At 50.1% G+C, this 26,275-nt stretch overlaps 1 protein-coding gene across 1 annotated transcript in view; it reads right to left on the bottom strand.

Moving 5' to 3' along the window:
- Positions 1-26,275, bottom strand: part of LOC149363929 (calsyntenin-1-like) — a 169,364-nt gene that overhangs the window by 26,748 nt on the left and 116,341 nt on the right. Inside the window, exons 2-3 of the mRNA XM_089573922.1 lie at positions 16,118-16,219; positions 1,447-1,630 (exon numbers count right to left, since the gene is read on the bottom strand). Coding sequence (XP_089430048.1) covers positions 1,447-1,630; positions 16,118-16,219 — 286 coding nt within the window. The remainder of the gene's footprint in view (positions 1-1,446; positions 1,631-16,117; positions 16,220-26,275) is intronic.

A 26,275-nucleotide genomic window follows, 5' to 3' on the forward strand; every position in this document is an offset into this window, starting at 1 on the left:
CTGGGGCGTGCCCCGAATTCCTGTTGTAATAAAGTTTCTCTCTATCTCTCTATTGTGTAGTGGAGCCAATGGAAAATTCTTCCAATGACTCTATTGCGCAGGCTAAGGACTTCTGTGTGGCTCTGTTAAGAAGTGACTTTACTGTTAGCTACTGTTCGATACCTGGAGGCTGGTCGGGCTGCTCAGAGTTGATTCAAATTGGTTTGCACGAAATCTCAACGTCTGTAAAATTATGTCTAAATATTTTTTCTTCATTGAATAGCTGCAGGTCACCTCATGCCCAAAGTCCCAGTCCCACCCAGTAATGGACAGTTGTCACATTTGATTGACACATTTTCACATTTGGTCGAAATTATTCCGGAGACGATGATGATGATGTCCTCGAGACCTCCACTACGGTGCCTCTTCCTTCCTTTCTTCTTTCATTCCCTCCTTTATCCCTTCCCTTACGTCGCGGTTTGGGTGTCCACCGAGATACGTTAGACAGTCACTGCGTCATTTCTTTCCTCAAAACCAATTTCTATACATGACGCCGCGAGCTATCCAAAGATGGCGCAAGTGAAAGTCGGATAACTCTGGCGGCATAGCGACCACAAGGGCCAAGCAGAAGTGAGGCAAACGGGAGAAGATCGAGAGAATCCACGCGAGACAGACTTCGCAAACAAGCATTCCCGCCGGCTTGCCACATTCATGGCCTCTTTTTCCATCGAACTCAATATGAGGATCGGCCGGTGGCACACAGCGTTTTTCAGTGACCACTGAACTCAATGAGCATCGACTCAGCGGAGATTCGCGAATGACTATGACAACCTGGTTTTGATGGAGGCGAAATGTCACGTACCAGTGTGGTGTGCGATGTGAGCGCACGTACCAGGTGATCCGAATTAATCCAGAGCGCTCGATCTACGGTGCCTTTTATTCCTCTTTTTTTCTTTCATTCCCAAAAACGACAACTTTGAGATCACTGCGGCGACCCGCATTGTAGCAATGCGAAAGCAAAATGTCCCCATACTATATCGACGTCCGGGGCTCTTTTGACGTCCATGTACTATACCGACGTACAGGGTTGGTCAAAAGTTCCCAGGCCACATGGTCCGCTTTTCATCGGTATATCCTGGCACTTAAGATTCCGATAAAGCTATCAAGGTTCTCATATGGTAGAACGATCCTTCTTCTATTCTCTACAGATATCTTGAGCTTCGAGGGTATCTCAATTTCCCGACTATGCTGGTCAAAAGCAAACCCTGTGGCCTCGGAACTTTTGACTGACCCTGAACATGTCTGTACATGGCTGTACGTACATGGCGACGTACAGCGCTTGACGGCTGTCGAGGCGGCGGCAGTTTGAAGTGTGTTCGGGCGTTTGGAATCAAGTACGTCACTGTACAGCGGCGCTAGCTCATGGGGGAACCATTTCATGCTTACATCTGCTTCTGAGACACTCACTTTTCGGAGACGAGCCCGTTGCATCCCACGGCGGCGATGTCGAACTTGTAGTTTCGGTGCTTCTCGCAGTTGAGCTCCTTCTTGGCGAACAGCTCGGCCTTGCCCGTCGACTCGTCTGTGATGCGCACCTCGAAGGGCGCCTCGCCGTGCCGCTTGTTGGTCACCAAGAAGCGGCACACCTTGGCTGCACAAGGGAAGAACAGACACGTCCCATTGGCATGCGTATTTATGAGTAGAGCGAGGACAGACAGACCACTGGTGAAAGGACCAAGTACAGTCGGGGACAAAAGTCTCTGGACCACGTGTTCCTCAAACGAAGCCGATAGCTCTGTTTATTAGCTGGCGACGCTGGAGACCACACTTGTGGAGGTGAATGTCAAAATTTTGTTCTTTAATCTCTAGAAGTGCGGCCTCCAGCCGCCGGGTAATAATAGAGTATCGGCGTCGTTTGAGGAACACGTGGTCCACAGACTTTTGTTCCCCACTGTACATCGCAAGTAACTGCGCAGTATGGTCTATACAGGCAACAGAAACGCGGTCTGCAGAGGTCAAATTAAGGGAAGCCTATTCGGGTTCCCCTTGATAGACGTGTAGTTGACAGGAACAGAGCAGAAAAAGAACATGAAAGTTCTAATTAAGCGAGTTCGAATTAACGAGATTTCACCGCGCTATTGCGGACAAAATGAGAAGAAAATCGGGACGACAGCGCTTGCGAATGCACTGAAGCCGGGTGTGCCTTCACGGTTGAGCTTTACCCAAACGGGGACCAGAAGGAAACCCTTCAACAGTTCCATGGCAGGCGGCTTCCGGCATCGCAGGAAGCCTGCTAATGCACTCCGCTCGGTGGGTCAAAACATGGTTTTTCGCGTGACGTATTTCTCAGCACAGGTTGGAAGCCCACCATCGTTTTTATTTTCCCTTTCGTTCGGCCGCGCCATATTCAGGCACATCCCATTATATATATATATATATATATATATATATATATATATATATATATATATATATATATATATATATATATATATATTTATGAAAAGACCGCACTTTACGGGCCTGCCACAGGCCGAGCAAGGGGTAGAGTGGCGGTGCTCGGTAGTTGGAAGGGAGCGCATCGAAACCAACCGGAATCATATGACTCCGGAACTGCAGTAGCACACATAGAAGGAAGAACTGAATACGCCCGTGTGCTGCGCAATGTCAAAGGCTCGAAATTTATTTATTTGTTTATTCACGTTAGCCCTAAAGGCCTTCGCTGAGAAGGTATTACATACACCCTAAAGAAAAAGGAGTAAAAAAGGTGTAAACTGTCCTCTAACCCACTCCTTTTTATAAAAGAGAGTGTCCTAGTCGACAATTTACTTCCTTTCTACAAAATTCCAAATAGGCGTGTTCCTGCTTAGAGCGTAGAGAGCTCGGAGCGATACAAAGTTTTTAACGCGTTACATTTTAAGAACAACAAAAGAAATGATAAAAACAATAATTAGAACACAAGTGATAACGCATTATTCCGGAGCCTTCCACAACGGAGTCCCTCACAACCTGAGTCTCTTTGGGACGTTAAATCCCATAAAGTGAAGTGAAGCAGTTCACCACGCCCAAGATATGACGTCATACAATTCAGTATGTAATTTATTTGGGAGAACTGGACGAAAGTATCTCCCACAGCTAAACACAGTTTGATACAGTGAAACAGGAGACGCAGTAACGCTGTTGTTCCGAACTGCAGCGAGGCTTGCGGTGAAAACGGGCGCAGCGAGAAAGCAAACGTAACGAGGAAACATCAATTAAACATACAAGCAACTGGTTTTTCGCCGAAAGAGGAGACTGACTCTACTGCTAAAGCAGCAAAAACAAAACAAAACAATAACGCTAACCGATTATAACGCGCTAGGCGAACACTCGCCAGCTGCGGTAACCACAGGCGCAATGTTAACAAAACAGAACGAAATGAGGAAAACAGAGGCGAAGAAAGAACGGGACTACTATACTCTAAATTTAGTCTACAGGCAAAACTTCCGCGGAGAGGAAGGATGCCCGCTGGCGCTGACGTTCGCTAGCGTGCCTCATCCTGTCTCGCTAAAGATCAGTTCCCGCGACACACGCGAGCAGCTGCGATAAGCTCAGTTATAAGGCGACGTCTCGAACAGCGTGGCACCGCGGAAGCGAGGAGCAGACGAGATAAACACTTCCGTCCAACAAGAGGTATGCCTGGAGACCGCAGATACACGTATGTGTAAACACACCCTGTCTTAACAGGAGCGTAGAAAAAAACAAAGCCTTCCCTCACGCTACTTGCCGACACACTAGACTTTCCCGAGCATGCTCTCTCTTTCTCTCTCCGCACATGAGAGGGTGTGTGTATGTTTACTGCAGCTGTGTGGTGTTTTGTCGATTAACGCGGTGTGCCCGAGACGCCGTTCCTAGAGTTCGCTGTTTGCGTTTGCCGTCCGTGATCGGGCCCGAACAAGCCCGGATTTGGGGAGAATTTGCGCCAAGCGGCGAGCAGTGCTGGCGGTGTGCTTCGAGAGAAAAACACACGACTGCCGGGGACAAAAGAGAAATATCGTTCCCGTAATCTGAGGGATTCGACACGCCACACGGGGAGCTTACGGAAGGCACGGTATACAGTAGTGTTAAAAAAAAAAAAACCAAGCTTTGTTACTCGGTTAACCCTTTGACGCGCCAGTTTTTGTTTCCATCGAAATCAAACATTTTTCTGCCCAAATAGTATACTCAGGCATTAAGAAATACAATTTCTCAAGTTTTCCAGCGCAAAATACTGGCGGTAGATTTTTTGCAGGGATGTGAAAAGTGTCGTACAAAACGTCATATTTGATAAAAATATAGCAACATTGAAATAGCGCGACTTAGCAAGTAAACGCCCGAAGGATGGTGGAAATAATTTCTATTTCGAAAGAGCACATTATGTCTGCATAAAAATGTCTGAGGGCGTACTACCTCGCTCACTGTTTATATCGAAATATTATTTACTCCGTTCGCTATACGGCATAAAAGAAACAAGCTAATTCGCGGGATGTAGGAAGCAAAATTCACCTGAAACAAAGAAATCGTTGCTATAGGTGCAGCCACTCTCAGAAAAAGCAGCGAGTTTGCTTTGTGCACAGTTGTGTACATAGGGATTCAAGGAGTAAACTCGCGTCGCGATCTCGGCACCGGGGCGCGATTTTTGCATTCTTGCAAACATTAGAAGTTGTGTACACGCTGTAATTGAAAGAAGCAATGAAAACTCGACATGGTCGGCGCGTATGCCATACCTCTTGCAGATGCTGTTAAAATGTGGCATGTAAAAAGAGGCATACAAGATGCGCAACTGTCTAAACGTTGGCAAAGCCCTCCTTCATATTTATAGCCGGGCATGTAGCAACTAACGGATTACTATCGAAGTGACTAACGTTACAGGTACTACCAGCCGTCCTCACATGCACGCTGGTTACCAGAATCGCCGCTTTTCTCAAGACAAAAATAAAAATAAAACAACAGCTGGGCAGCGGGTGTGATGAGGCATGACATATGGTGGCATGTCAATGTTCGCGCCGTTCAATGCAGTAAATGCAAAACTGGCACAAAAATACGAAAAAAGTGCAGTGAAAGTGCAGTTCTTTCGATCTAACGAGTTGCCAAACTGCGCCAGGTTATCATGACGACACCCGCTGTATCCTTATGGAAGTCAAAACCAGAAATGCGACTGCTGTGCACTTCACAAAAAAAAAAAAAAATGCGGCTTTTGAGAGCGGAACACTAGGTTTGCTCTTCTATCTGGACCCGCCGCGGTGGCTTAATGGGCACGGCGTACGGCTGCTGATCTCGAAGTCGCGGATTTGAATCCCTACCGCGGCGGCCACGTTTCGATGGAGGCGAAACGCAGAATGGCACGTGTGCTATGCTATGTCCGCGCACGTTAAAAACTTTGGGTGGTCTAAATTAACCCATAGCTCTTCACTATAGGGCGTCTCTTACAACCCCCCACGTGCCGCTTCCGGTCGTTCAAGCCAACATGGCGCACAATCCTCCCTTGTTTCGCTCTTTGCGTTATTCCACAGACGCTTACTGCATGCCGGCGGACTCAAACTTGTCCTTTTCAATTCGTTCTCATAGATAAATGCTATCACAACGGTCGACTAAACACTCCCAAGGCACCCCAGCCACAGCTACGGAACAAACTTGCTGCTACACCCCGCTCCTTCATCGTTATCCTGCCGGATCCGAGATGGTCGAAAATCGGCTCGCTTTTCTCAGGCGAACAAAAGCCACACCTATTTCAACTCGCAAGCCTCTTTCTGTTATAAAGCCTTCTAGAGCGACAATGTCAGGGAGACGAAAGGAACAACAAAAAAGAAAGAAAACGCCGTCACCAAACCTCTTCGGGCAACGGATTACCTTAACGGCGCGCACCTTGAGGCCAGGAAATTTTCCGCACCGAATTCGCGAATGGCCTTGCGCAACGCCAAACGTGCACGCGATCCGGTTACCCATGCCGTTACTCTTGGCGACCCTTTTCTCTGCAGCTGAGGACATGTGTCAACCGCCAACTTAGACATACACAAAAAGAACACTAAAATGTATGAGGAAAAAAAAGAGAGGGGGAGGGGGTAATCCACATACACACCTCGACAGCCTGGAAGGCATATGAACAAAGACGGCCTCACGGAGCATAGGCTCTGAGACGCAGAAAGGCGGAAGGAAAGGTCAAATCAATATGTCCGGTGTCGGCGAAGTGGGTATTGAGGGCGAGGTGAGGAAAAAAAGAGGGACAAGCAGGGGAGGAACGGAGGTTTGCCTGTATGCGCAATCCTATGAGGCGACGACGGCGGCGTTGCCGCAATAAGAGTGGGACTGCGAATGTCCGGCACTGGTCAGCCGCGCCTGACGGCCGGACAGTTTGACCACAGAAAATACTCCTCCGATGCGGTAAAAGACAGCCAAGGGAGACAGTGATAAAAAAACTGACAGAAAAGAAAAGAGAAGAAAGAGGGAGATAGAGAAAGGTTAAGCTGCGCGAAGGCGAGGCAGTGACGGCGAAAGGATATGTCGCAACAGGTCCCCCCGTATATATGAAGGATCGTTCGCCGTCGCCACAGCCACAGCCGCAGAAAAAGAGGGCAGTAGAAGCAGCAGTAGTCGGAGAACCTCCGAGTCGGGTTATTTATGTCAAGCGATCCACTGGCTCGCTCCCACTCCGCCTCCCAGACTCCGGTCGGTCGCAGCAATCCTTTTCTTTCCAACGCGCGGCCCCTTTTCAGTGCTCCCCATATATATCCCGGTGTATCCGTTCCTTGTCGCTTGTACGCACAGCGCCGCTTTATCCATACGCCGCCAACACACAGACACACGGGCCCAGGTCTCCGTTCTTGTCTCCCTCTCCCTCCGTGCACGCCGGTACGCCGCAACCCTCTCCACGCTACTGCGCGGCCACTGTATATACGCCACACTGGGAAAGAATCACCGCCACTCAATGCACAGAGAAACATTCTGGCTGCGTACGCGTCGGCGCCGAGTTTATTTCGTTTCGCCCGCTTGCACTGGTGGTCTCTTCTGTTTTTCTTTTTGGTTGTTGTATAAACCGCCACTCACGCTTTTTCGGTTCGAGCCCGTACACTCTTCACCCCCCTTCCTTCCTTCTTCTGGCCACATTTGTTTTCCTTCGCCTCATTTCGCTTCTTTCGCCGTCGTCTGCTTTATGGCAGCGTGATTCAGGGCCACCTTCGTTTGTCTAGGGGCAATAAATATTGCGTCACGAGTCTGCTCCGCCATCAACGCTGACGACGCGAAAGGAGCCCCGCTAAACCCCTCTCACCCCTGTCATTCTTTCCCGCATTTCGTCGGCGTGCTCCCGACATTGTGAGACGGTAGAAAGGGAAAGGGTGGCGGCACTCATCAACTTCCTTACGCAAGTCTCTCTGACAGACAGACACAGAGATCAGCCATGGGGGGGGGGGGGGGGGGGGGGGGGGAACGCGCGTTTTAGAAGTTACGACGGGCTGCTCACGGTCGCCGATGACGATGCCGTCTCTGTGTCTATCTGTCCAACTGGTGTGGTGCATTAAAGGGCGGTGATGAGGGGCGATGAAGAACAGAAGGGCCAAGAAAGAGTAACGGACAAAGGAAAATGACTCGGTCGTATCGCGTGAATTCCTGCGCGGCGCCGTTTTCTCTCTGATAAATATCGCAGCGATTACTTTCTTCTTCCCTTGCAGTCGTTCTCATCAAGGCGCTCATCAGAGACAGTTTTCCCGGGACGATTACTCGCGCGGAATTGTCGGTAAGCCTGTCGCGCTGCAAATAAGAACACGCATTACTTTTTTTTATGTTTTCTTTTAGCTATTTTGCGAGAAGTGGCGTGACACGAATGGTTACAGACTATGCTACCTGAGCCCGCCCGCATCACTCACGAAACTTTCCTACACTTATATATACCTTTTCACCTCAACGGCCTCAAAAGGCACAGATTTAAAAACAGGGAGCATAAGGAACAAGTCGTTAGTCTCACGCTATTCGCTCAGCCATCTCGTAAATACCTGTTGCGCGTCCAAAGTTATACGATTTCAACCTGCACATGAGATACAAGCATAGCTCAAAATCGGGTAATGACGCATTTTTGCCCCAATGTAAACTGAAAAACATTTCTGATAGGAGGCATTCATTAAGGAATGAAGAAACATGTGGCGCGTGCCATTCTCCAGAATCAGACATGGGCTCGACAGGGCCAGAAATCGCCTTTCCAGATTATTAAACGATTTATTACACAAGAAAATTGACCAGCAAACAGCAACTAAGACTAATGAGAAACTTCATTTCATCAACCAGTTTCACGGCGGTGAACACTGTCAGCCATCTTCATAATAATAAAACCAGATATGTGCAATGATTCGTTTCACCACACAGTACTGTGGTTGTGCTTCGAATTGGTCTTTGGTAATTTTTTTCCTTCTCTTCTGGGAAGTTTGTCTATTATCATTGTCAGCTTCCAGGTACCTAATAATACCGTTGCGAGAGTGTTTATTAGAGTGTCTGTAATATTGCTGCATGAAACATTGCCCATCTCGTGCGTGAAAATGGCATGTGCTGCGAATCGTTCGCATTTTTATCACATTGCTCATGAAGAGCTGTTGCAAAAACTGCCATGTAAAGAGGGCGGCGACTCAGTCAAGCTTACCTCACAGCAGCTTTGTGTCTCCGCTCCCTGCATTTTTATACGCACAAAAATGCTAAATAAACATTAAATTGAACTGCACTGAGCTTCTTCGCGGGAACACACTGTGGAACAGTTGAGGAAGCCTCGCCAAGCCTTTTGCACGAACCGTCTGGAAAGATCGATTACCGCAGCATATGCGTTAGATCCTGCACTGCCTCGCAAAAGGGAGTGAATGCCTACGGTTGCTATTTCTAAGACAAAGCTACCACCGTTACTATTCCCGAAAAAGAACACGGTCCGTGCAGCAGTTCGCTGTCTCACTGTAGCTTAGCAGCGACACAAAGTGCCCATGCATGTTACGCCGGCTTCGACTCAACGTTGCACTTCAGACCAGTGACGGAACCCAGCACTGCTATAAAGTACAATATACAGCCATCTAGTTCGTGTGTTTTATAACGCAGGATATGTCGAGGTAGTTACCGTGACAAGAACCCGTGCAGCTGTCAAGTAGTAGCATGTGTGTTAAGCACTCCAGCCCCATGATGATGTTGGCGATGATCTGAACTGAATGGCGCAAGGAGGTGGGTGGGTTCGAGGTGGGTTCAAATACTCATTTTCCTTCAAGCATTTCATCCCAAAGAAGCCAAGCATCAGGCCAGGCAAGCGTTCGCACCAACAGTGGCAAAATCGGTGGGTATCCGGCGACGATGTGGATAGAATGTCGCACCTCCAGCATACGAGGCATCTACGTCTTATTTTATGCCCAGTGACGCCACTTTTGGGGTAGAGTTCAGACAAAGTGCATGGAACGCGACCGCTGCGATCTAAAATTGAGGGATCTGCTTATATTAGAGTTTATTATTGCCCAAACGACTACTTTTTTTCATACTTTTTGGAGCCGGAAATATGTGTGTATGGGGGAGAGGCTAGAGGAGGGCGGAAGCGAGACGTGTTGAGGGACTACGGACAGACGTCTTCGCGGCTCTCGCTCGGGGGCTGCTTTCCCTGGCTGCGTGGGTGCTTTGCGGCCGAGCCAACTAAAAAAAAAAAGGAGACGAGGAAGAGATTCAAACGGCAGAGCCCCTTCCCCTCACAGCGCGACACGGGCCCGGTTTTCGCGTCCTTGCGCTCCGAGGCGCCGACGCCGCAGTCTGGTCACGTCCGGAGGCGTGAACCGCGAGGCGCGCAACCTTAAAAACAAACAAAATGCGACCTCATCTAGAGCGCCCACCCGCCGCGCGGGAAACAAATGGAAAAAATGCGCGACTAAACGACGCCGACCGAATCGCCGATGTGCTGCTGACCGCAGGCAGAATGAAAGAGAGAAAGACAGCAAGGCGTAAAGAAAGATATCCTCTTCGACACAACTACGCTTCCGAAGTTCCGGTTTCGACGTCCACCGCTCGCCTGCTTTGTCGATCCCTCGTTGGCAACTGTCCGGCAACAACAGTGCTGTCTCTTCATTAGGACCGCCAACTCGGCTAGTTGGTCGCGTAGCTCGGCGACGTGCTCAACGCTACAAAGCGCAAGGACTCCCAGAAAGAGAGAGAATGGAGCCACACAAGAGAAGTTACCAACACTGGCGCGGCGTAGATGCGGTAAAGGTTTCTGTCGGAAAAAAAAAAAAAAAGCACACAGCGAACTAAACAACAGGACGCGCTTAACAGGAAACAGTTACGAAACTCGCCACGTAGCGTGAAAGTGCGGGACTTTCGCTCACTAAGTTAGTAGACGCCGTCGCGCATTCGGTAACGTGCATTTGGAAAGGTGTTTCGCTGCGGCCACATGGACGAGACAGCGTCTACCGAATCCGATAACAATGAGAACTAAAGGCTGACCTAGTTCGCCCTTACACAATCTAATAATGAACAGACACGCCATACTCACCAAGTGGTTTATTGAGCTTGTCGACTAAATCTCATCATGCTTTTCTTCCCTGAGAGCATGCTTAGTTTAGTCGCTTATACCTTGATTTCGCCCACCGAACCCAGCCACGGGTCGTACTTGGGCTCAGAGGCCGTACCTGTGGCATATTATGTAATCCATCTATAAAAGATCAATAAAAAGTGAGTGACTAGTTTGAACCCATCTTAAAAAAACCTTTCAACCACCCCTATGATCGCGAGGAACTCCTGTGAACAGGCTGATGCCTCCTTCCCTCTTCCCTTTCCCTCCATGATAACACGCTGCAGTATTACGTCATGATGACGCGGTAGGGTAGCCATAAGAAAGGAAGGAAGCATTATTTTTGTTCTTCATTTTTAACATTAAGTGGGCACAGCATGATCGCTGGCAAGTGCATGGCGATGCAGTTAAACGATTTAATACGATAACTCGTCAAGCCCAACGGACTGCTCAGTACACCTTTAGGTGGCGCGAAGAAGCTTAGCACAAGAGAGACCCCCATCACTTGTTACGGAAAAGCGTCTCAACGGGACATGGCGTAGGCCCACAAGTAATGCAAACATTGACACTTAGTCTATGGTCTTACGTAACGCATTAATGCCTCTTCGTAGTACGGGACTTAAAGAACGGGAAGAGATGGCCAATACCATTTCCGAGGTTTGTACTCGTTTCCTCGGAATCCCCTGAATGTATCCGTCATATACGACACACAGTGAACGAAACACAACTTCGTTTGCAAAAAAAAAAAAAAAATAGAAACGCGTTTGTGAAAGCGAAGACTTTGGGTCCGTTACGTCCGAGCTTACGTCTACACTTAAACGGACAGCGTGGTGATTCACCGCCCCCGGCTGCCTTCGAACACGAACACCTACGAAAATTAGGGGAACTGTTAAACCGTCCCTATTGCGATGTTTTGCGAAGAAAAAAAAATAAAGGCCAGTCCTCTACCTTTGGCAAAATAATGAACAACTTCGTGACGGCATACATACGGGCGGTAGCACAGCTGCAGTCGAATGCAACTAGTCTGCAGTGAAGCTCCGCCAACATTCAGGACAGTCGAACAGAATTCGTCCGTGACAAAAAAGTAGACCGCTGTTAAATTTTTGTTACCTAAACAAGACACTGACCATGAGACTGATTCATAAGCCCCAATAATTTTGATGTCTCTGGTTTGTTTGATACAGTCAAACATTAAAGACTGATTTTGTTCAATGTTATGATTGGTCAGCGGAGTAATACAGGACCCCGCGGACCAAGGCCCACTGTTACCAACTGCTGTTTTTTTTTTTAAGTTAAATTTAACTATAAGTGCTCTCGTGGCGCTAGAGATCGCGTGTTCGAGTGAGCTACGGCGGAGGCAGAAAGGTCAATATACACCTGCTCTGTTCCTCTACTTGTCGAGTCACATGACCGTGTGAAGTATGAGTAAATCGGACGCCGAACCTCGTGAAACCGGCCAATGTCCCTATGGCAGCCGGCACTGTAAACGGACAACTCAGGCATGCAAATATTACAGGAATAACCCTAAAGTGGACATGGCCGAGGATAACCGGATAACATGATAACATAGGACACATTATCGGAACCTCTCACTCTGCGATCAGATAACATATTCGCCAGCACCTGGACACGAGAATTCACGGTTATAACTACGTCGGCGACGCAGTTAACGCTACAGCAACACAGCTGTCCGTTTAAAAAAATAAAATTCAAGGTCGTTCACGCGAGCAAGCGCACAAACAAGGGAACGATTAATGCGGCAGACCGGGCGACTAATCTGCAGTGCCGCCGACTGCGTTGACAGCTACGACGACAGCGCGCGGAACTCCAAGCTAGCTTTCCCGCTTAACTCGCTGGTTGGGTGGCAAAACACCCCGCCTGTCGCCAAGGGGGAAAGAGAGGGAGACTGACCTTGCGAAAACCCTGACGCGCGAGCGGCGAATAACGTTCCGAGTCCGCGAAGAGGGAAAGGGTAGGGCCCCTAGAAAGGGGAAGGCGGAGAAGGAGCTACATCAACGCGCTAGCGCCTCCTCCTAGCATTTCTTTCTGCGCCATTCTCGTCTCTACGACCAGGGGATCTCGCACCGCTCAGCCAAATTATCCATTCTAACGACCCACGAGGAACGAGAAAAAGAGGAAGGGAAAAGGAAAAGAGGGGAGACAGGGAGAGAGAAACAAATTGCACGAGAGGAAACAAGTCGGTCGTAATTTCGAGGCCGTCGAGGGAGCTAGCGCTGCGCTGGCAATATCCGCCAGTTGGGGAGGAAGAAAAAGGAAAGTGCCAACGGACCGACGAAACGGTTTCTTTTCGCTGCAACGACGTCATCGGTTGGCGCAGGCAGTGCGAGCGAAGGTGTACGGGGGCAGGCCAGTGCGGGGGGAAAGAGAAAGACAGGGAGCGGGGGCTTAACGGTGATCGATACACGCCTAGGAACAAGGTTACCGACGGAAGACGGAAAGAAAAGACAAACTCAGCCGCAGTGAACCAGGGTAGCGACGCCGGCGGCTGCCTGGCGGTGGTGTTTTCAGCCATTGGGAGAGAGAGAAAGCTGGATTCGTTCGACGCTGTCGTCAGGCGGTTGTTCGAACGCACCGCCGACATGTGCCCGCTTTAGATAAAAAGAAAAAAAAACGAAGACGACCTTAGAGATGCGCGCTAGTGGTTGTGCTGCAGGGAATGCTCGTATAACGGAGCGCTGATAAGAGGCTCAGAAGAATCGGTTTATCGGAGGCGACGCGAGAGAGAAAGGAAAGAGGGAGTGTCAACACGTAGGCGAAGTCTCTAATTTCAGGAGACAGCGAACCCGATCGCGCTGGTGTGACGGGCGAGAATGAATATTTACTGCTGGAAGAGTGAAACTCAGTGTCGCGGTTTTCTACGCGCCTGCCGTGTGGTGAAAGCCAGCGGTGAATTGATACCGATGGCGGGGTAACTGCCGCTTATAAAGAGAACGCGTGATATATGGGGCTCTTAGGTGTTACACCCTGCCCTAAGCGCTTCGCGTCATCGGCTTCTTTCGGGGAAATAACTGAGTTTTGATGAGGCACGGCGTCTCTTATTTCAGCTCGCTCAGTATGACAGCCCCCCCCCCCCCCCCCCCCCTGCTGTCTTTTCCGGCCGCCTTAAAATTTAATTCAACGAACGTCACTGAAAACCCTGCGGTCGCTAAGTGGGTTCATTTTTCGCCGGCCACGTATGCTCCCGGAGGCATATATTGCAAAGAAGGGTCACTGTCTGCACCTGCACTTTAAGCAGAAAGGAGTATAGAGGGAGTAAGCTGTGCTCTAATTCACTCCAATTTACAAAAGGGAGTACTCTAGATGACAGCGTCATCCATTTTTACTCCCATATAGGTGTATCCGTCTTTAGAGTGTAGCTGCAGTGTCTGCAACTACTGGTCACACGCAAGCAAGTTTGAAGGAGTTTCAGATTTCTAATTACCGAGTGAGGGAGCCGCGCAATTTCGGGCCGCTTTTGCTACGTAAACTAAATAATCACCGGTAGCAACCGCGCTCCCCCCCGCGGCTACGAGAACGCTGCAATATCAGCTGCGATTGATATCCAATTGCAGAACAAGAAAATGATATTATGAAAGGATGGATGAAAGTTATGAGACATAGAGACAGAATAACGGAAAGGCAGGGAGGTTAACCGGGCAATGCCCTGCTGGCTACTCCACACGTGGGAAGGGAGATGAAAGGAGAGAAAGAGGACGTTTAGAAGGTTCGAACGAAAGCTCGTGAAGAATGTGCAGAGTGCAAAAAATAATAAAGAACAAGAAAAGTTATTTCGAAACGACGTTACGGCGTAGGCTTCGAGCGCCGTAAGAGAATAATTAGAACTACCGCGGGAATAGCGCATGCAGGCGTGGGAACTCTTGGCGAAATTTTTACGGCTTAACTGCAATCTTCATTACTGTTTATTTATTTACAATACCTCAAAAAAGCTCATGATCTGTGTTTTAAATGACGGTTGGGCTGACCTGAAGTTAGAAGAGGCTCGGTTGCGGCTTTAAAGCGTGCAAGGTTACAGCGAAGGGTGACGTTTGCGGAAAGATAGTTCCAGTAGATGGATGTCGATCCGCACAAAAAATTAATCGTGATTCGTTGCCGTTCGAACATGTGGACGACAGATGGACATCTTAACGATTACTAAAAACTAACCTCTCCTAAAAAAAACTTCAGCTTACATACCTATCTTAAGCGGAAAATTCTCGTCGTCGCTGATGAAACTCGTTAACACGTACAGATGGGCTAATAGTTCGACTATTGACAAGGAAATGCGCAAAAGGCCCAAGGGAACATATTGGAGCAGGCACCAAAATGGGCGCGCAAACCACTTAGTAGTTAGCTAGTGTACGTGCCTGTTTCTTCACTCTGTCCTCTATACTTCTCCCTTCCTCCCTCCCAGTGGGCCTGTTAATTATGTTTATTTTTTTTTGCTATCCTGTGTGAAGTATACGCCACTGTGGGCTATGGTATAACGCCAGGCGTATCACAAGACGTCGACGGCGTATAACTATGCTCATTAGGTTTTATACCGGGCACTTCTTTCCACAGTACTCATCGTTAAATTGATAGAACTAAATTTATTTACCGCGGCGCGCAAAGACACGAAGGAAGGAAGGAAGGAAGGAAGGAAGGAAGGAAGGAAGGAAGGAAGGAAGGAAGGAAGGAAGGAAGGAAGGAAGGAAGGAAGGAAGGAAGGAAGGAAGGAAGGAAGGGGACGAGACGGGCACTGACTACCAATTGATTTATTGCAGCAACGCCGCACCATCCATTACAAATACACCGCAGTGTTTTCAGACGAGACATGACAACATAAAGTAACGAAAGCATACATAAAAAACGAAAAAAGAACTAGTTATTACATTCGAAAAGCGAACATGGCCAATGATTGCATTCTGCTGCAGGGAAGTTCTGGATTCAGGAAAAAAAAATGTAAACCCATCTTCGAAACAGCGAAATTTATCGGCAAAGGTAAAGAGCGATTAGAAATAGAAACCATCGACGCCTACTACATAGAGAAAGTGGCCGCACGCCTATCAGTGCACCGTTTAAAATGTTGCGTCAAGGCATGTAGCGTCGTGAAAACGAAAATTCTGAACAATGATGAAAATGGCGAGAAAAAATGATATCTCGCGCCTTCCTCTGCGTCCTACTTACAGTGGCCTATAAGGCAAGCTATCACCGCTCAGCAAAACCTTCCGCTCTGTCTCAACAAAATGTAAATCAAAATGAACTGAAGAGTCCACTACTCCCGTCCACTGCAGGGCCCTGTAAAGGGCACTATGTCCATTGATACCCGGGTTCGCCGGCCGCAATTGGCTTCCCACGTAGGGCATCACGACACTCGGGTTTTAAAGACAAAGAGAGAGAGAGAGAGAGAGAGAGAGAGAGAGAGAGAGAGAGAGAGAGAGAGAGAGAGAGAGAAAATGCTGCCTCCAGGCACTGCTTTGCTCAGGACAGGTGGTAGCTGATCATCTGCCTATGGCGTGTGAAGAAATTAACCTGGACCACACGTCTGAGCGTTAGCAGGACTTGGCAGCCTACAGGAGACTGATGTGATGAGATGATAAAGAGGGGCGAGAAGTGTTCTTCTCCGCTTACCATCCAGCACCCGGATCCTGGGCATGATCTCCACGTTGCGGCTGTTCTCCTTGACGATGGCATGGTAGCCGACCTCTGTGTTCACGTGCTCCAGTCGGGGAGCTGCGATGGAGAAGAAAGGCACTCACTCTCTGGAACCACTCACAGCGGCGCTCACGTAAGCCCACGCGCAGACACATTCCCTGCGACGGCGGGCAGCCTACCGTCCAACAACGAGTCATACGCTGTTAGTGTAAAAAAAACAAAAAAAAAAGCGCAAGGCAGCGCCACTGAAAAAAAAAAAATGCTCAATGGCCATTTCAGCGTCATTTCAGCGTCAGCTCTATGTGTAAGGAGCATGCCAAAGAAAGACATGAGACAGGACACTGTGTTCAGGTATTAAGTTGCGAGTTTATTTTGCTATTTACCTCAACCTGCATCATGTAAGAGTTTACAATTAAATGGACGCCTTCTGACCGATGGATGACACGGGTAATGCCCGGAGACCACTTGGACATGTCACCAATGACAACGGGCCATTTTACTTTGCTGCGTGATGCCGTCACTTGATGTGGATGATGACCACGATGCGTCTGGGGAGGAGGAAGCTCTCTGTCTGGCTCTTACAGCGGACGCTGTAAATACTCGACACCGGCACGCTGCAGAGATAGCGGAATACACAGTTTTTACTGCGTTAGCAGTACGAGCGACTTTTCCACAAGACGGCAGCGCACGAAAACTGCACTCTCCCCCCCTCCCCATTCCCCTCTGCATGTGAAGGCTCAACACTCAAGAAGCGAAATATGCAGCTATTACTGGTAACGCAGACCTGACGCATCGGATCGCACAATGCCCCACCAGTTTCTTTTATTTTTTTATTTTTCCTTTGATTCGGGCAGAGCGGATAATGGGGTTTTTCGAAGACGCTTTCCATACACTTGGAGATCTATCCAAAAACCTCTCTACGCAATGCAAGGCGACGCGGCGACCGCTGTATCAGCTGGGCGGACATAGAAGTCGGATGGAAAATTGTGGCAACGAAGAAAACAAAGGCGGGGAACGCATGATTAAACAAGCTGAAGTGGACACTAACAAAGCCAGTCGGACAGCAGCAGCGGCATTCGGTCTCCCTTCGCACACATCTTGGCGACCGCCGCTCGCGCGCACGAAGTTTCGACCACAGATAAAGGAGGCAGTGTTTGCCTGACACGGGTCAGCCCAAGGTGCCAAGGAGAAATATAACGTGACATCGGATGGTGAGAGGAAGGACGAACAGCACATGGATGGAACGAACGGACGAAGCAACGTGAGAGAAAAGAAAGAAAGAAAGAAAGAAAGAAGGAAAGAAAAAAAGAAAGAAAGAAAGAAAGAAAGAAAGAAAGAAAGAAAGAAAGAAAGAAAGAAAGAAAGAAAGAAATGAGAAGCGTAGAAGAAAGAAGGAGGCCACGTGCAGCAAGCGGTTTCACTTCCACCCAGAGTTGCGTCACCCAGCGAAAGCGAAACGTTCATCCGCGACAGCCTGTGCGCCCGGGCGACACAACCGACCAAGGCACGGTCGCCGGAATGTCGGGAGAATGGAATTCATCCGTCGCTGAGCGAAAGAAACGGACCGGGAAGAAATAGGACAAAATAGCCCGGCGACGTGTAACAGCGGTGTCGAAAATCAGGAGGGATCTCACGTTCGAACATTAAATAAGACAGGGGGAGGATTTGCGGCGGGGAGAAAAAAAAAAAAAAGGGCGAAGGAGGCGACGCGGAGGATAATGGGCAAGGGAACAGCATACGTTTGGCGGGAAAAGACTGATAAGAACAGAAAGAAAAGAGAGGCGAAAAAAAAGAACAAAAGTAGGTATTGGGGAACGCAAGCTACACGCTCAGAGGTCTATGTCGTACCCCCTAACTTCCCGCACATCCCTTTCCCCAAACGCACTCGCGTCTCCTGGCGACATTCTCGAAAAAAGAAATAAACGCGCGCAACTGAGAGAGGAAATAACGAAAAATAAGAACAAAAGGTGCAATAAGCACCACGCGGAGCTCCAATAAGACGTGAGGGAAGAGCGGTTGTCCCCTGTTGAGCTGTCTGACGGCGGGGATGGCGGACGGGAAGAAGGGACATCGATTCCCCAGGCGACATGCGCCACCGCCGCAGGGGGGAAAACGAACGCGGGGAGGAGTCGGGCGCCACCGGCTTTTCTTCTCGTTCCACCTCGCTTTTCCTCGTACGCGTCGATGCTTTCGTCGTCGCAATTTCGGTCGTCGTCGTCTTCGTCGCTGTTTACAGAGAGAAGGGAGCGTGTGCGTCACCGCACTTCTCCCGAGAACCCGAAGACGTCGAGAGCGGCGCGCGTCGTCATTACGATCCGCCGAGCACGGTACGTGCGCAGGGGGCAGGTATTGCCGCTGGCTCTGCTTCCGCATCTGTTGTCGCCGTTATTTGCATATCTAGTGACGCGCTATAGATTCGCGTGCTCTTCTTCAGGAATACATTCTAGAGCTCGAACTACAGGGATTCCAATACAGGGCACAAATGTATTTCTGCGCGTACACTGTTATACGAGGGCAAATAAGGCGTGCACAGCGTACATAGCCGAGCAGGTGGGAGTTTAGGTTACCCATGTTAACTACATTCTCTAAACACGAATAGGCCTATATGGGAGTGACTTTGACTTTGACTTTGACTTTGAAAAGGAAGTAAGCTGTCCTCTAGTGCACTGCGCTAGAGGACAGCTTAGTTCTTTCTTACTCCTTTCTGTTTACAGTGCAGGCTAGCTAGGAAGAACGGGAAGATGAGGAATAGGTTTGGTTTGGTTTATGGGGCTTAACGTCCCAAAGCGACTCAGGCTATGAGGGACGCCGTAGTGGAGGGCATGTCAAGGAAGAAAACCAGCCAAAAAAGACGGAAACCAGCCGGAAACGGAAACGGAACCAGCCGTTGCCCTGTGTCGTTCTCTTCTTGTGTTTCCGTCTTTTTTGGCTGGTTTTCTTCCTTGACATGCCTTACCAACAGGCCCACCATTCTTCCCTGCTCCCGTAGTGGAGGGCTCCGGAAATTTCGACCACCTGGAGTAGAATAAGTATAGGCCTATATAGATTGGTGATGAGAAGGAAATGGTGCAGTAATTACCCTCTTAACAGAAAGGAGTAAAATGGGAGTAGGATGTCCTCTAGCGCTTATTCCCTTTTATAAAACGGAATGCGCTAGAGGACAACTTTACTCGCTTTTTACTCCCATATAGATCTATTCGTGTCTAGAGTGTAGGGACACCCGAGCTGCGCTGTGAGACAGTAAAAAGAAGGAAGAGAGAGAGAGAAAGGGGCGCCGTAGCGGAGGGCTACGAATTAATTTCTACCCTCTTGGGGTTCATCACCAAGCACTGAGGTCGCGCAGAACATGGTCGCCTTTTGCATGCGTCTCGCCTTCATCGAAACAACGGAGGAAAAAGAATACACAATGCGTGCGGTTTCATGCGCACTCCCATAAAAGGAAGAGCAAATGATAGGCGAAGTATCCAGTTACCAATCGCATGAGCGATCAGTGAAAACGTATTTATTCTGTGGCTGCATCCAGAGAGAGTATCGCTGTTTTCTGGATCTTTTTTTTTTTCCTTTTTCTTCCCCAGCCACAGGACACCGTCGGCCTATCGTAAAGCATTTCTAAAACAGGGCGCTATAGGCAGCGCAAACCGCGCTTAATATCATGGGCGTGGTTTCAATATTGCAGTCCTGTTCGATAAACGTCGAAGAAATCCTTTTCCAGCCCAACCTTTTCGAAGAAGGCGTAACCGACTTTAATGAAAAGTAGATTTCGCTTTCTTTTTTCTTCTCACGTACGGGCATGGGCAGACTTTCGCAACTATTTCGCAAAAAAAAAAAAAGAAGGCGCTTAGTTCCCAACTGCTAGCAGACGAAATACTCCGAAGAGAACGTGTATTTCAACACCGCAGACGATCGAGTGGGGGCTCTTTCCGGACAAACACCTAATGGGAGAACGAAACTGCAAGAACGATGCCGCAAGAATTCCCGCGCGTTGCGAGACCCACGCAGCTGCGAGAAGTTGCGCCTTCCTTCCTACAAAGCGGCTGACATGCTCGGAAAAATCGGTGAAACATCCTCTCGCAAGCTTAGCCAGTGAGATAGAAAGAACCGAAGAAAAAAAAAGAGAACAGAAGAGAAGGTACATAGAAACGAAAGCCTGTGGGCGCCAACCCCACGTCCGTTTCACTTTGTTGAACAGTTCAGCTATAGAGCTGGTCATTTCCTTAGAAATCTGTTTGCCTTCCCGACGCCACGCGACGCAAGTTTTCCAGCGCTCATGGGCGTCTATTTCGCAACCGCGGAGATTTTAAAACGACGTAAGTACATCCCGTTCGCACTCCAGCCTTAGTAGCGGCGGAGGTTTTAATACCTTCCTTCTTCTCATTCTTTCCAAGCGTAATTTCTACTCCGTCGGCAACCTTCAGCAACGGGAATATTACAGCGCTCAACACCTCGGCGCTTAAAAATTTATCGCTCAACTTTAAAAACGGCCACAGGCCTGTCGAGCGCGCCAGGCGTTCGCGCCCCACGCTGGGGCGCAGAACGCGTGTTTATTGAAGCCCTGCGAGTAAAAAAAAAGAACAGAGAGAGAGAAGGGGGGGGGGGGGGGGGGCAGAAGCCGTAAAACCTTGAGAGTTTTTTTACGCCCAGACTTTACCGCCCTAGCGACGGTAGAACGAAGCCATTCGGGCCCCACACCACGAACCAACGTTCTTTTTTTTTATTATACCTTTCCTACCCCGCTCATCGCTGCGCGATTCTGGCTCACAGCGATAAAGCGAGAGAGAGAGAGAGAGAGAGAAACGCGCATGCGTCATTCCCGAGATTCTTCAGACCGGAAACGAGCGGGCGGCGGCCCAGACGTGGCTCGGTTTGTTCGGCGGAATGCTGACGTCGCGGCCTCTTTGTCGCCGCACGGCCCTGCGGAAGTTCTTTCCCTCAAAGCACAAACGGAGGAGGCACGTACGAACGCTCGAGAGCTACGCAACAAACCACGCGAAAAGTGACGAAATCGGAGAAAAGAAGCATACTTTCACGTACAGCCTTCTCCGCGCTTTATACCGGCTCGCTCCCTTTTCACTGGTGCACACGCACGACATAAGCTATATACAACAACGCTGGCCTCCCGAGCGCGCGAAGCCAGCCGGCTGGGGAGGAGGGACGTCATATTCGCCCGGAATTCGGGCAGCCCGCGCGCACACAAACACACAGGCATAAGATAAACCCACGGGAGCGTATAGTAGAAGGGAGACGATGGGGCAGCTGGGATACAGGAGGGAGGGGGGGTAGAAAGGAGGGGGACCATAAAGCCCCGAGTTCCGTGCGTCGCTGGGAAGCGCCGGGATTTTTCGGAACAACGGGTAAGCAGCGCGTTCCTCAGCAACTCTGCTTTCCCTATACCTACCCTTTCTCTCTTCGCGCTCCCAACCTTTCCCTCTTCCGTCACTCCCTCCCTGCAGCATGCGCGGAGCAGGCTCGTTGCGAAAGCCTCTGGCGCATCTCTCCCGTAGGCTACGTACCGTGGTGCTATCGTGCTGTACACATTCTTTGCGCAGCGCTGCGACTATGACCCGGTCGTATAGCACGGTAGTAACGCTATGCAGGTGACGGGGCAGGAAACGGGAACGTCGCGCCACCTATAGCTACGCCGGACAGTGGAGAGCTGCATGCCAGGCGGAGGAATCTGCGACAGCGGTATGCACAGGGCGTGCCGTTCGTTCTCAATGCCACCGCGCATGGGTATAGGTCGTTTTTCCCTATATGCAGAATTTGGAAAAGCTCTGCCTGAACCCGACGGCTATCACTCCCTCAATGTGGCGGTAACAGGTTCTCGACTTCACTGGAACCATACTGCATTGAGCGCCACAAAAACGACCATCTTCCTACTAGACGACCCCCTCTCCCTCCATTGCAACCTCTTACCCAATAAATGCCCTTATTTCTTAAGACGCACGTAAGGAAACGACGTGAGCGTCGGTGCCAAAGCGGAGTTTTTTTTTTGTTTTGTTTTTTTGCGGTAATCGATGTAAGAGTATAGATGCGACTTCACGGGAGCACCAGATGCAGCAGGGCAAGCGCATCAAGCTTCAGGCGAAAACGAGACTATTGCTCTGCAAACGCCCACATACAAGCTGACACGCACGCATGCGTACGCATACCACGAGAGCCACGCAGTACCGGCCGCATTTCTGCGGCTGAACGGATAACGCGTACCGTGCTAAGCCCTTCCTCCGCAGGAGCACTTGGACGCGGAGCAGCTATGTACGGAGCCCGACTCCCGCGCAGCTGGAGAACGGCGGCCGTTAATTCCCGCCGCGCGCGGGTTGAGATTACCGACGGAGGCGAAACTGCGCCTGCTCGCAACAGTTTCGTTCTGGTGAGTAGCGGGGCCTAACAAAGCGCGTACAATAGACAGCAGCTTATGTCTCAGATCTTACGACAGTAGTGTGCGCGCGGTCTGGCTGCTGATCAGCCTTCTCAAGGCGCAACGAAACGAACGCCACCTACACCGAGAAACGCCGCAGCGAGTCCCGTCACAGCGACCTGCGCCGCGCTGCACGCGGTCACCGCGGGGAAGTACTACTCTCCGACCACCCTTCCTTTCCTTGCAAAGGGGAGGGCTTGCAGGGCGTCGCATTAGCGCGAAATCCCTCTTCGGCGCGCGCTGCTCGCCACGGATTGTGCACGCCTTTGTTGGCACGCCCTCTGCGGCACTGTCCTTAGCCTCCGTGCGGGCGTGAGCTCCGGGCCCGGTGAGAGACGAGACCCGGGCGCGCGAGGAATTCCTCCGCTGCTTGCCTCTGCAATTTCTATTTATTTTTTTTTATGCCTCATGCCTGCAGTGCTATGTTCTGTGCGTACACTGGCGGTAGGCAGACAAAAAGCGCGGAGGGCTGTAAGCGGCGAGACTGTTAGAACGGCGGTGAACGGCTCCAGACGAGGACAAAGGGCACAGCCGTGAGAAATTACTCCTACAAAAAAATAAAAATAAATAAAATTGGCGACGTAACCACGCGCGCAGCTGCGAAAGCGTCCGCCGAATGGGCGCTTCATAAGTGTTAAAAGACCGCCCGCACCCTATCAGGTGACGTCACGAAGACCGTATTTATAGTATACCCTTTGTCAGCGTTATAGACTATTTCTTATGTCTGGGCGCTCCCATGTGAGTTGACAAAAAAAACTATTGCAGTTAAATAGGTCCAACAGCGGCGATCGTCGGCGATAAAAAGCTAACAGGGGTGGCTGTGTTTTTATTGAGAGCGTTGGGGCCTGCTCGATAGGCTACGACTTTGCAGCAGGCTAATTGCATACTGACTTCGATTTCCTCAAACTCCCTTTCCTGCTTCAGCTTTTGTATTCCTTCATCCTTTTACACCAGTGCAGGGTAGCAAACCGGTTTCTTCTCCTGGCTAACCTCCCCGCCCGTAGTTGCTTTTTTTTCCCTCTTCCTACGCGACAAAATACATACTTAAAACAAAATCACAAATTGTCTCTAGGAGAAAGAAGCACGAGGATCCTGGGAGTTTTTTGGCCGCTGGGAGGAGGAAGCTGATGTAGACAAAACAGCCAGCTTGGAAAGATGCTTAATTAGAGCACCCTTACTGCTGTGAAATCATCGAAAAGGTGACCATACGTGGAAGCGCGGAGAGTACTTTCTGAGGACTGCCGCATTTGTGAAAAACTCCTTAGAAAACAGGCGTGCATTATATGAGTACGAGCATCGTCGCGCGGTCCGTCCGCTTGCCTGCATAGTTGTAATACAATTCTACGCGCTTTCGCCGTCGTTTTTCATGCAAATACAGCCTGACGGGTAGCCTCTGCACAGACGGCTGGCTGGTTGCTTTAGCGCCAGGTGACGCGTGGTGAGCGATGAGAGAACAGTTCCTGAAGAGTAAGGCATACTAACAGCGGAATTGTGCACCTGAAAAGCTATTCCATGCAATAATAATCAAACAATGGAATGCCTGCGAACCTCTCTTCATCCCCCCCTCCCCCTTACAAATCATGCCACATACAGACCTTTTGGATTAAGTAACCACAGCAAATTTTAACGAGATAAAAAAAAACAACAACTTCCGACGAACTGTCAGGAGCAATTCAACGTTGAACTAAACGAGAGAAAAGAATCTTGCACCGGAAGGCCTTAGATCAGACCAAAAAAGGGGGCGGGGTGAAATTCAAGCAGGACGCAAATACTCGCACAGAGTCATTAGATGCTTAGCACACCGGAGACGTATCAGCGGAGACGTATACCTGCTTACGGGACCCCTTCCGCGCATGCGCAGTTGGTGTCAGGCGGGGCCATTGCGCGTGAGCAGCCGGCGTCCCGTAATCCAGTATACGTCTCCGCTAATACGTCTCCATTATGCTAAAGGCGTCTATTAGCATATTCATGCAAGAAAATATGGCACGCGAAGTGAACACAAGGTGCGACGCGCGTGTCGACATTCGCGATAACCTCTGCGCGCAACAAAACACCGCAGCAGCACCGTGGCAAGGCTCTCTCGACCTCCCCAACCCGCGGCACCTCCATGGAGATCAGGCACCTTGCGCGTTCGATCGAAACGACACACACGCACGCCGAGATATATCGACGCAATACTAGCGTCACACGCTACCTACAACGTGCGGACGGGCCCTGCATACGCCACCGCGAGCTCGGAACGGAAGATGCGCATGAAGAAGAGGGAGCGCCGTGTTCGTCGTCGGCGACGACGGGAAAACGTCTTCCGGGCGGATGAGCGCCTAACGTTCCATCCCCGGAAAAGAAAGAACGCCTCGGAACGGCTGGCGTAAAGCAGGTAAGGCAGGATCGTTCTTCGCCCGCTCGCAGCGTAGACGTCGTTACGGCTTCGTGGGAACAGCGCACCGCCGTATATCCCGCGCATAACGGAAGAAGAAAGAGAGGGGATGCGCGAACGAATGAAGAGAAGACGAAGAAAAAAAAAGGGAACGCAGTACGAAACCGAGGTGAACCAAAATGGCGACGGCGCGTATGACCATGCGTGATAGATGACAAGACACCGTCCTTCCTATATAGCACCGCGAGCTCGCGATCTTAGCCGGCGAGCGGACGGCATATATAAGCGAGATTCCGTAACTTGGCCGTATACGGGCTAACGGCGCGCGCGCAATGCATCACGGCAGCGTTGTCCACACTACCGTTCACACCTGCGGCCGCCTGTCGCACCTGCGGCAAAAGGAGACGACGCATGCGCAGAGTGCGCCTTGAACGCGCCGATGTCTAATATGCGCCCCGCGGAGCTCCAGAGAGAGAAACGCGACGTTAAATTTAATAGATGGATGTAAGGCGATGCGCAGGCACTGCACAGCACGTGTTTTTTAGACGAATGGCGCGTCGAAACGAAAGAGGAGGAGGGGGGGGGGGGGTGGGGGTCAACGAGCGGCTGCAGCAAAACGGGCGCGCAGGTGCTCGTGCGTGCCAGGCGCTGCCGCCGGAGAGCTATAGATCTCAATGGCTTTACAGCGTGTTTGCAAATGCGCGCTCTCAAAGCAGATACCCATGTTCACAAAAAAAAGTAAACAAAAGAAACGATCGCTTATTGCGCCACGGTCAAGACACGTCGATATCTTAGAAGCATCTTTCTTTTTTTTTTCTGCCCTCTCACGACGCAGTTACCATGTTTGAATGATTCGTATATGCACTATAGCGCAAACGTGGAAGAAATACGAAATTGAGAGGAATAAGTTCTAGCGCACTGCGACCGCGTAACGGGCGATTTCCCACTTCGTTTTAAGGCCGGTTCACATGCAAGCGACTGAGCGATTGAGCGGCGCGTCGCTGCGAAAATTTCCAACTTGTTGAAACCTAGCCGCTCGTCGCAGCGACGACTCAAAACAGGTTTTTCCGTCGCGGCGACAGATTTCGCTAGCATATTCGCTTCCATGTGAAACAGGCTTTATACGACCTATACGCACGACGTCCAACGGGCCGTACGCGATATGCTAACACCTGCCACAAAGAGAAAATGCGCTTCGCGTCAGCTTCTTTGCACTCTGCATTCCATAAGTTCGACGCGCTTTTCACCGACTGCATCGCCGCACGGCTTTCGTGGTACGCTATGTGCATTGGTGTGCGCGTCTGTGCGTAGCTCATGTAACCTCCAATTCAAGGGAGCTGGC

The sequence above is a fragment of the Amblyomma mixtum genome, chromosome 2 (genome assembly GCF_055824585.1).
Source record: "Amblyomma mixtum isolate Tamu chromosome 2, ASM5582458v1, whole genome shotgun sequence".
Classification (NCBI taxonomy): Eukaryota; Metazoa; Arthropoda; class Arachnida; order Ixodida; family Ixodidae; genus Amblyomma; species Amblyomma mixtum.